Source organism: Penaeus vannamei, chromosome 26 (assembly GCF_042767895.1).
Source record: "Penaeus vannamei isolate JL-2024 chromosome 26, ASM4276789v1, whole genome shotgun sequence".
NCBI lineage: Eukaryota > Metazoa > Arthropoda > Malacostraca > Decapoda > Penaeidae > Penaeus > Penaeus vannamei.
The window spans coordinates 36,819,642-36,832,141 of NC_091574.1; the positions used below are offsets into that span (position 1 = coordinate 36,819,642).

The following is a 12,500-nucleotide window of genomic DNA, read 5'->3' on the forward strand; positions in this document are numbered from 1 at the left end:
GGAAGTGAAAGCATCGACAACTGGGTCTGAATTGCAAGGTTGGAGTGGGCCAAAGGAGAGCATGAGTAAAATAACACATAATAAGGGGGTGATGAGGTGATGGAAGAACATAAATAAATTAGATAAATACAGACTGATGCTGGCGTAAAGGGTAGAGATAAAGTTGAAAAAGATAAAAAATGCTGAACAAAAGGTAAGCATTAAGATGGGCAGAGGTGAGGTAGGCCAGCATAGAAGCATTATGGGAGTGAGTCGATGCACATATGCATGCACGCACATGTATACATATATAAATATACATATACACATACATGTACACATACATGCACCCATCCACGCACATATGCGGTTGTGCTTGCCTGAGGTTGATAGGACTGAAGAGGAAGGAACATGAAGGGTTGAGGAGAACAGAATATAAGAATATATATATATATATATATATATATATATATATATATATATATATATATATATATATACATACACACACACACACACACACACACACACACACACACACACACACACACACACACACACACACATATATATATATATATATATATATATATATATATATATATATATATATATATATATATATATATTTAGTGCAATCCCATAATCACAACAATCGATTCAGAGTCCTTAGCAAGTTTGTAAGATACAACGAGTATAATTCAGCGTTGAAGATCCCACGACCACTAGGCGGGCCGAGGCTGGCAAAGTATATAAATCGTGGGAACTTCAACGCCGAATTTATACTTTTGAGCCACGGCAAGGTGGATATATCTATATATGTATATGTTATATATATGTATATATATATATATATATATATATATATATATATATATATATATATACATACATACATATATATATATATATATATATATATATATATATATATATATATATATATGATATATATTTATACATACATACGTGTGTGTGTGTGTATGTATGTGTGCATATTTACACACACGCATATATATATGGATATATATATATACACACACGCACACACGCAGAGGGAGAAAGGAAAGAGAGAGAGAGACATACGTGCTTATATATGGCGAGGGGCATATATGTATTTGAGCCAGTGGCTGTGCTTACCCCTATTCACATGTGTTCACGTGTATTTTTCGAATCTTTTATCATTTATAACAACGTATATGTAAGGGTTGAGTTCTTATCCATTCATTATCAAGATCACGAAGCCAAACTTTATTATTTCAGTGAACAGCTAAAGTTTTCTCTCGTAAAGTTCATAATGGAAATTATGACATATATTTCTCATCAATTTCACATTCATTCATTCATTTCTTTACTTTTTTTATTTGCTACAATGAACATTAATGTTATACTGCTTTAACAAAGAAGAATCTAATTGTCGTTTTGAGACCATGCTTTCCAAAATTCTCGTATCCAGTGTCCTTTGCATTTAAAATTGGGTTTTAACAAATATATAAGCCGCATATATGAACTCGATGCAGGAAGTTTGTATTGTAACAAGGGTATACAAATATCGTGAATTGTGGGTGCAAAGAACAAGTAAGCGTGTAGATCTCCGGGGCTCTAGCACAAAGTCCCACAAATTAAATGCCCCTGGCCATAGCATTGAAAACATTTTCATAAATACCATGATAATATGTCTATATCAATCACGTATATATGCAAGGAAGTAGCAAATTGTACAAATTACTCGATCAATAATTTATTTCAAAAATATTACAGTAGACTTCTCGCACACAATGAGGAGAGGAAATTGAAAAGGGAAGAGAGAGAGAGAGCAGCGGCGGAGCGTCCCGGGAGTTCCTGGCATGACTAGTGGCGGTACGTGAAGAAAGCAGTTCTCCAGTCACGTGGGGTGTTCTCCTCCGCATTAAGGGGCGGCCTTGCAGGGGTTGTGGCCATAGAGTGTTAGGTGTTGGTGTGTGAAGAGTGGCGATCCGTTGAGCAGCGTCGTAGTGGCGCATTAGGCGGGAAGATGGCAGGAGCAGGCCGAGGGCATCTTGTAGATGTCGATGAAGAGACCCTTGTAGGGGTCGCACGGATCGTAGGAGAGTAGTCGGTGGTACACTGACTTCTGGGTGCAGTGGCTCTGGTAGCAAGGAGCAAGGGCGCGGCAAGCAGCCTCTGGGAAGAGACAGGTTTCGAGGCGGGCAGTCTGGCTGTAATAGTGCACGTCGTTGACAATGACGCGCCACTTGCCTTCCACATTCTGGGCACGTTTGGGCATGGCATACACCACTTCGGAGGGACAGATGTAACCCTCAGGACCAGCCCAGTGGGTGGCATCGTAAGGAGAGTCCCCAGTGGAGGCCCCAGTGTAGTAAGAGTAGTCGAAGGCCTCCTCCTGGTCCTTGGTAATCATGTCTACCAGGTCGTCAGCAGACTGGTCGGCGACGTCAGCGTACTTCTTGGCGAAGAGGTGATCGGCAGTGATGGCAGCCTTGATCTCGTACTCGGGGTACTCAGCGTCTTCCAAGCAGTAGGAGAGAGTGGAGTTGGCAGCGCAGGCGGGGGCGACACTTGGGTCGCAGTAACCGTGCTCGTAGGCAGGCTGGTGACCGTAAGCAGGCGCATGATGACCGTAAGCAGGCGCATGGTGACCGTAAGCGGGCTGTGGGTGATGGCCATATACCGGGGGATGGACGGAGCCCAGCGCGACTCCGGCGCATGCCAGAACGACCGCCTGGAAAGCAGAAATCGGCATTAGAATAAAATCAATATTTCGTGGTCTTTAGATTGTACAGTAAAGACGGGTTTAACTGGCAATATTGTCAACATACCAACGAAAGAGCCATGATGAGATAAGCAGACAGATACGAGAATCGTTCTGTTGTCCATTCATTCCTACCGAGTTTATATACTCCAGCTATACGTTGGCCACGCCCTCGCGGCCCGCGCCAGATGACGACTCCAAGGTTGAATATTGGGAAAGTGATCCGGAGTATCATAGGTGTAGATTTGGTAACACGCAGTTTAACATAAAAGCACACCAAGAGGTACGGTATACAGGAAGCATATCTGCGAATGTATACATAGACATGCATACACGTTTGCGCGCGCACTTACATACACAAGCATGCATATGTATATATACTATATATATATATATATATATATATATATATATATATATATATATATATATATATATATATATATATTCATATGCGGGCGCGTGTATGCATATATATATTTATATATGTACACACATATAAGCACACATATGTATGTGTACATATATATATGAATATATATATATATATATATAGATAGATATAGATATAGATATAGATATAGATACATATGTATGCATGTATATGCACACATATACGTGTGTGTGTACTATAAATGAATAGATAAACGAACATCTATCTATCTATCTATATATATATGTACATATACCTTTCTATATGTCTACCTATCCGTCAGTCTATATCTCCGTATCTATATGTACACTACAGATGTAGCGCCCTATATGTACGAATATATATATGTGTGTTTATGTATGAATTTCAAAATGGTGATGGAGAAAATGGTAAGGTTACGAATCTGAAAAAAAGAAATTATTGGAAATCACAACACACATTGTTCTTTGCGTTAAAGACGAGTGAACAATACCGGGACTTTTTAGGGGTGCTACACGCACAAAAAGTACTACTAAAGATAATCCTTACATGATTTATAATAGAAATGAAGCTGTTTCAATGTGATTATTGTCATTATTACTGTTATTATCATTGGTACTATTACCATTATCATTACTATTATCATTAATACTATCATTATAATTGCTATTATTACTGTTATTATTATTATCACTATAATTACTTTTACCATTATCATTAACATTATCACTATCATTATTACATTTCTTGTTTTATCATTATCACTATCGTCATCAATATTTTCATTACTATTACTGCTTCTTCTATTATTCTCATTATCATTATCATAATTATAGTATCATAATCACTATTTTGGAATCGTGAATTCCAATGTTAAGAAATATAATAATGACAACAATTATCTTTCTCATTAATGTTACATTATCAATATTATCATTTTCACATGTTATCATTATCAATGTAATCAATGAGCTTGTAAAACTCATTTTATCATCACATCACCATGGAGAGCATCGTATTATTGTTATTACTACTGTTGCAATTCCATTGCAATCAATGTTACTATTACTATTACTATATCACTATTCATATCATTATTATTGTTATCATTACCATTACCGTTATTATCATCACTGTTGATATGATTTCAATTTTTCCCATTGTTATAATTTTATAATTATTATCATTACCATGACCATGTTCATTATTAGCATTATCATTAATATGTTATTTCTCTCATTACGCAACTATTTCCCTCATTATCCATCTTTCTCTTTCTCTCTCACTGCATGTATGTTCTGTTGGGAAACAAATTCATATATGCGTTGTAAAAAAAAAAAAAAAAAAAAAAAAACTACAAATATATATACATATATATATATTTACATACATATGTATATATGTGTGAATTAAAAAAATATATATATACACACAAATATACACATACACACAGACATATGCATGTATAAAAATAAAGATATATATGTATCTGTATCTTTGTATATATACATATGTATATATACATATGCAGATATATGTCTATGTATATATATATATATAAATATATATATATATATATATATATATATATATATATCTATATATGTATGTATACACACACACACACACACACACACACACACACACACACACACACACACACACACACACACACACATATATATATATATATATATATATATATATATGTGTGTGTGTGTGTGTGTGTGTGTGTGTGTGTGTGTGTGTGTGTGTGTGTGTGTGTAAAAGTATTATTATCACAATGCTAAGAGCTATCGGAAATAAAATTACAGCAGACTGGTCCTATTTTTTGGTCATAGTGGTACATACTGAAAGCGTCCTGGCATAGATTGGGCCAAAAAACAGACACCAAATCCGACTTTTGGCTGCTTCGTCGCGCCCTCTACGAGATTGAAAGATTTTATTCCTGCCTCGGTGCTTGACTGGTGGAAGAGAGAGAGAGAGAGAGAGAGAGAGAGAGAGAGAGAGAGAGAGAGAGAGAGAGAGAGAGAGAGAGAGAGAGAGAGAGAGAGAGCATATAAGAAGGGGCATGAAAAAGATAAAAGACCTTTGACAGTTACTATAGAAAAAGTCTTAGGACATAGCTTAGGCGTTAATGTGGAATATATATATATATATATATATATATATATATATATATATGTACATATATATATATATATATATATATATATATATATATATATACATTTATATGTATATATACACACATACATATATATACACAAAGATATATATATATATATATATATATATATATATATATATATATATATATACATATATACATATAGATAGACATACACACATATGTAAATATATATATGTATATATATGAAAAGAGGGATATGTATGTATATATCATACATATATGTATGTATGTGTACATATTCTATTTCTCTTTACCCCAGCCTTTTTAACATCCGTTATAGGACATATACATGCATACTTACTTATACATACGTGTTTGTATAGGTGTTTTGTGTAGAGAAAAAGAGGGTCTTTCCTAATGAAAGGTAGATTGATATCCAATATATCTAACACAGCATTTATTTTGATATTACATTAAAGAGGGATTTAAACGTCCTTTTCAATGTTACCAATCCCGGCAAAATGACTAGAGAACTGCTTTCTTCACGTACTTCACGTCTTTGCAATGGTATGTTTCCAGGACACTAAAGAAGTTAAAATATACTGCAGAATTCGTCTCAAGTCCTATTCCCTCCTAATGTGTTTTGAGATCAGTGGTTTGGAGACTAATGGTCGATGGTGTAGGCGCCCAAGAGACAGGCACAGCTGGCGGGAAGCTTGAAGGTCTCGATGGCGAAGGGGAAGTACTGATCATAGGGGTCGTAGACAAGGAACCGGTGGTAGATGGACTTCTGCAGACACTTGGACTCGTAGCAGTCAGGCACCAGAGGACATGCATCGGCGGAAGTGAGACACTCTTCGATGCGTGCGGTCTGAGTGAGAGTCTGATAATGGGCATCGATGTTATTTACAATGACACGCCATTTGTCTTCGGTGTTCTGTGCACGAAGGGGCCTGACGTAAGCGGTCTCTGATGGGCACAAGTAAGTTTCCTCTTCCAGGGTGTTTGGTCGCTCCACAGACAACTCGGTGTTGAGTTGGGCCACGTCAGCATAGAGGGAGAGGAGCTTCTCGTAGTGGTGCTCGGCTGCGTGTTTGATCTCGTAGGTGGGATAGTGAGCGTCCTCGAGGCACCATGGTTTGGTTGTGTTGGCAGCACATGCTGGCACAGCAGGCTCGTGTTCATAGGAAGGCTGTGGATGATAAGCGGGAGCAGGGTGGTAGGAAGGTTGGGGGTGATAAGAGGGTTGTGGGTGGTAGGCAGGTTGGTGGTGGTACGAAGGGCGCGCGTGGTGAGAGGAGCTGTGATGGCTGACAGCAGGAGCGCCGCCGAGACTGATGCTTACGTGTGAGCTCTGGTCGGCCAGGACGGCGCCCGCCAAACAAAGCGAAATCTGTAACATAGAGGAAGATTTGTGCGTATAAATAAAACATATAGAGTAAATCCATTCTATGGATTTATGTATAAATGTACCTTCAAATGCATATCTAAATATTGATATATATGTACGTCTTTATATTACAGTTATATGTAGGTACGTGGAAACGCAAACTTACTCAGATACACATGTTTATGGTTACATACTCGTGCCTATATATATATATATATATATATATATATATATATATATATATATATATATATATATATATATATATATATATGCAGAACACATATAAATAGATGTATTTGTGTACACAAACACACATTCACATACAGATAGATGAACATATGAATATGAATCAATATACGACACATATATACTCGTGATTGTATATATATATATATATATATATATATATATATATATATATATATATATATATATATATATATATATATATATACGTGTGTGCGTATGTATTACAAACTTCACTTGTGTACAGACTTGATGATCGGCTCAATGAACTATATCACTCCCAAGACAGAAGGTGACTCGAACTCACCAAGTATCGTAAAGCCATGCTTGCACTCTTAGCTCTCGGCGCGTTCCAACTGTAGCGACCGTGATGATGGACCTCCTTTATATAGTTCCACCCGCCCAGACCACGCCTTCCACTGAACAACTGAAGGACAGGATTCATCTGATTATACTTTATGGGCCTTTTGTTTGTACTTTACGTTTATGAATCCAATGATAGCCATGTATATATACTGAAGGAAGTATGACTGTGGTAAAAAAAAAAAAAAGATACTCTGAAATAAAGCATTTCAGGAAACAGAATAATTACAGTGAAAGGTATCCTTGGGCCAGACAGCACTCTCTTACAAGAATCAAGAACTATTTTCATACGCACACACACGCAGACATAATATTTATACACATAGTATGCATATATATCTGTGTGTATATATTTGTTATATATGTATAATATGTATATGGTATATACATAATATAGATGGCTATAAACATCCTTATTTTTATGTATACATATATCCATACAGTCACACACAGACACAAACACACACATGAATGAATAGACACATGAACATAAATTATATGCTTATGTGTATATATGTATACATACATATGTATATATGTATATATATTTACATGTATATATATAACACATATGCCTGTTTATATATGAATACAGATAAACACACACACGCATATGTATATACACATATACATGTGTGTGTATCTGTTTTGCGTGTGTATGTATGTGCGTGTGTATGTGTGTTTGTGTGCGTGTGTGTGTGTGTATGTGTATGTGTGTGTGTGTGTGTGTATATATATGACAATGTATGTAGGCAGGTATATATATATATATATATATATATATATATATATATATATAAATATATATATATATATATAAATATATATATATATATATATATTTCTATATATATAACAATGTATGTATATATATGTAAATGTATATGTGTGTAACAATGTATGTGGGCAGGTGTGTGTGTATATATATATATATATATATATATATATATATATATATATATATATATATATATATATATATATGTGTGTGTGTGTGTGTGTGTGTGTGTCTATATGTATATATACATACATACATGCATATAAACTCACACACACATATACATATATCTATATATATGATTATACATATATATGTGTGTGTATGTGTGCATTGTGTTCTCTCTCTCTCTCTCTCTCTCTCTCTCTCTCTCTCTCTCTCTCTCTCTCTCTCTCTCTCTATATATATATATATATATATATATATATATATATATATATATATATATATATATGTATATACATATATACACACACATTCATATACATATATACGCATGTGTGTTATTGAAGTATACTGTATATAAATGAGCGTATATATATGTATACAGTCACATAAACAGATGTATATGTGTGTGTATATGTATATATTTAAATATATTTACTCTCTCTCTCTCTCTCTCTCTCTCTCTCTCTCTCTCTCTCTCTATATATATATATATATATATATATATATATATATATATATATATATATATATAACACACATTCATATACATATATACGCATATGTGTTATTGAAGTATACTGCATGTAAATGAGCTTATATGTATGTATACAGTCACATACACAGATATATATTTGTGTGTGTGTATATATATATATATATATATATATATATATGTATATATATATATATATATTTACATATATATGTTTTAATATATATATGCGTATGTGTATGTGCACGTGTGTGTGTGTGTGTTTGTGTGTGTGTGAATAAATGATAAAGTTCTATGCATATATGTCTATATGTGGAGAGAACCAGAGACATATACATATATAAAGTTATACTCATACACACACACACACACACACACACACATACACACACTATCGCATACGCACACATATAAAAATTATCAATACTCATATCATTATTATTATTATTATTATCAATTTCATTACCATTACTGTTGTTCTCATCATCAATATTTCTATCATTAACATTATTTCTATCATTATCATCATCCTCGTTATCGTTGCCATTAACACATTTGTGATGATACTCACTATTATCATTATCATTATTATTAGTAGTAGTATCACCATCATCATCATCATTGCTATCATTTTTATCATTATCATTATACAAAGTTATTACTATTGCTCTTATTATTGTCATTATTTTTTATTGTTATCATAATCATTATTACAATTTTCACCAACATAATCACCATATCATTACTCATATTTGTTAATTTTATTGTTATCATTATCATTATGATTCATCAATATTTTCACCGTTATTACAATTTTGACATCAACAAGGTGAATGAAAATGAAAATAATGATAAAAAGAATGATGAAAGTGATAACAAGAATGAAAATAATCGTGACAACAATAATGATAAAAACAATATCAACAACAGCAATGATGATAATCATTATTACTGCAATTGCGATTATCATTATTATTACTGTTGCTGTTATGTTAAGATTTTACATTATCATTATCATTATCATCATTGCTATTGTTATTGATATCGTCATTGATATTCTTAGTATTACATTCATTATTGCGATCACTATTATCATTACCATCTTTGTTATTCCTATTACTAATTATCCCCATCCACCCTATTATCATCATTACTACTTTTATGATCATTATCCTTTCATTGTTATTAACACCTGTTATACTGATATCATTTTAATTACCTTATCATTATGATTGTTGCAATTAATATCATTACTCATCATTAAAATTTTGAACAGGAGTAATAACTACATTGTCATTATCAATGGTTACATTATGGTCCTATTGTCATTTTTACCATGATTGTGCCAATGTTATTTTTGTCATATGGACATCATTACTGTTACTCATATTATCATTGTCATACTCTGTGTGATGTTTATGGATGTAGTCCTTATTTTTAGCATTATAATTTTCATTACCATTCTCATTTCTTTCATTATAATGTATTTTCATTATGATTATCATCACTATTTTCGTCATCATTACCCTATTGAGATAAATGCTCCATGGAAACGATATTTTTGAGCACCTTCGTTTATATTATTATAAGACAAAGTCGTGGAATAAGAATTCATATAGATAAGTTCAACAATAATTTATTTGCAAAAATATTACAATGTGCTCGCATTTATCTTTCGTATGGATAATAAAGAGAAGAAATTGAAAGGGAAGAGAGAGAGAGAGCAGCGGCGGAGCGTCCCGGGAGTTCCTGGCATGACTAGTGGCGGTACGTGAAGAAAGCAGTTCTCCAGTCACGTGGGGTGTTCTCCTCCGCATTAAGGGGCGGCCTTGCAGGGGTTGTGGCCATAGAGTGTTAGGTGTTGGTGTGTGAAGAGTGGCGATCCGTTGAGCAGCGTCGTAGTGGCGCATTAGGCGGGAAGATGGCAGGAGCAGGCCGAGGGCATCTTGTAGATGTCGATGAAGAGACCCTTGTAGGGGTCGCACGGATCGTAGGAGAGTAGTCGGTGGTACACTGACTTCTGGGTGCAGTGGCTCTGGTAGCAAGGAGCAAGGGCGCGGCAAGCAGCCTCTGGGAAGAGACAGGTTTCGAGGCGGGCAGTCTGGCTGTAATAGTGCACGTCGTTGACAATGACGCGCCACTTGCCTTCCACATTCTGGGCACGTTTGGGCATGGCATACACCACTTCGGAGGGACAGATGTAACCCTCAGGACCAGCCCAGTGGGTGGCATCGTAAGGAGAGTCCCCAGTGGAGGCCCCAGTGTAGTAAGAGTAGTCGAAGGCCTCCTCCTGGTCCTTGGTAATCATGTCTACCAGGTCGTCAGCAGACTGGTCGGCGACGTCAGCGTACTTCTTGGCGAAGAGGTGATCGGCAGTGATGGCAGCCTTGATCTCGTACTCGGGGTACTCAGCGTCTTCCAAGCAGTAGGAGAGAGTGGAGTTGGCAGCGCAGGCGGGGGCGACACTTGGGTCGCAGTAACCGTGCTCGTAGGCAGGCTGGTGACCGTAAGCAGGCGCATGATGACCGTAAGCAGGCGCATGGTGACCGTAAGCGGGCTGTGGGTGATGGCCATATACCGGGGGATGGACGGAGCCCAGCGCGACTCCGGCGCATGCCAGAACGACCGCCTGGAAAGCAGAAATCGGCATTAGAATAAAATCAATATTTCGTGGTCTTTAGATTGTACAGTAAAGACGGGTTTAACTGGCAATGTTTTCAGAACATACCAACGTAAGAGACATGACGAGACACACAGATAGGCACGAGAGACGCGTACTGCTCAGTCGTTATTACCGAGCTTATATATACGCCAGGTGCGCGTTGGCCCCGTCCGCGCAGTCTGAAGCGCGTCTCCAAGGTTAGTAAAGACTGAAAGTGAATGAGGTATTTCCTATTATTCCATCCATATTACTTTCCAATAGTACCTGGATAACATGCTGTGCTGGTGACAGGAGCCATAAGACTAGTGTCAATGATAGTAATGAAAAGAGTACTGTTGATAATAAAGCTAATGAAGAACGAGTACAAAATTGGTAATGATAGGGATAAAAGATATAAAAATGAAGCTAATTTAGATATAAACATAACACTGAAGGAAATAATGACAGTATTAATAATAAGAATGACACCATGTCACGGGTTGCCGACCAGATGACCGTGCTCCCTTCGTCAATATGAAAGCGTCTCTCTCGGCGATGCCTCGCTAAAAGGGATGCGAATACTTCACATGCGCGAGAAAACTACTTTTAAGATAATATGGATTCCGAGTCTTTCTCCCTTCTGTTTCTTTTTCTTTTTCTCTGATCTTGAGTTCCTGTGTGGCAGTAGGTAAGAGATTGTCAGAGATTGTGTGATGAAAGATTAATAAAGAACTGAAATAGACGCTGACCGCAACCACGGGCGTACTCAGGCCCAATGAGATTATTGTGAAATCGTGTAAACAATTCATAGTAAAGTTTCTCTGAAATAATAGTAATAATAGAAAGTTGTTGCGGATAAAAGCCAGGCTGACAGAAGTCATTTGCAGAAAAGTTGCATTGTTATCGAACTGGCTTCCATGACTTAAGGCGTAACAATGTGTTCGGAACCACAGGTAGCGTATAGACAGTTTGCGAGTCATTCCTATTTTATTTGCGCCAGCGGTTGCTTCCACTTGCCATGGAGAAAAAGATGGGCAGTGTGTGTGTCTCTGCGTGTATGTGTGTGTGTGTGTGTATCTAATATAAACACACACATAAATCTGTATACACATAAGCATGTGTATATATACATAAATAAATA

General features: G+C 36.0%; 3 protein-coding genes across 3 annotated transcripts; all 3 read right to left on the reverse strand.

The window, feature by feature from the left end:
• Window positions 1-1,692: 1,692 nt before the first annotated feature.
• On the reverse strand, window positions 1,693-2,844 carry LOC113811993 (uncharacterized). The gene is made up of 2 exons (XM_070139719.1): window positions 2,799-2,844; window positions 1,693-2,701 (listed from the first exon to the last, which is right to left on the reverse strand). The coding sequence occupies exons 1-2, from the start codon at window positions 2,811-2,813 to the stop codon at window positions 1,982-1,984; spliced, it is 735 nt and encodes a 244-aa protein (XP_069995820.1). The 5' UTR covers window positions 2,814-2,844; the 3' UTR covers window positions 1,693-1,981.
• A 2,868-nt stretch (window positions 2,845-5,712) lies between these two features.
• On the reverse strand, window positions 5,713-7,271 carry LOC113811992 (neurotrophin 1-like). The gene is made up of 2 exons (XM_070139720.1): window positions 7,224-7,271; window positions 5,713-6,670 (listed from the first exon to the last, which is right to left on the reverse strand). The coding sequence occupies exons 1-2, from the start codon at window positions 7,239-7,241 to the stop codon at window positions 5,942-5,944; spliced, it is 747 nt and encodes a 248-aa protein (XP_069995821.1). The 5' UTR covers window positions 7,242-7,271; the 3' UTR covers window positions 5,713-5,941.
• A 3,065-nt stretch (window positions 7,272-10,336) lies between these two features.
• LOC113811994 (uncharacterized) lies at window positions 10,337-11,533 on the reverse strand. Its single transcript, XM_027363859.2, has 2 exons — window positions 11,447-11,533; window positions 10,337-11,347 (listed from the first exon to the last, which is right to left on the reverse strand). The coding sequence occupies exons 1-2, from the start codon at window positions 11,459-11,461 to the stop codon at window positions 10,628-10,630; spliced, it is 735 nt and encodes a 244-aa protein (XP_027219660.1). The 5' UTR covers window positions 11,462-11,533; the 3' UTR covers window positions 10,337-10,627.
• Between the last annotated feature and the right edge of the window lie 967 nt (window positions 11,534-12,500).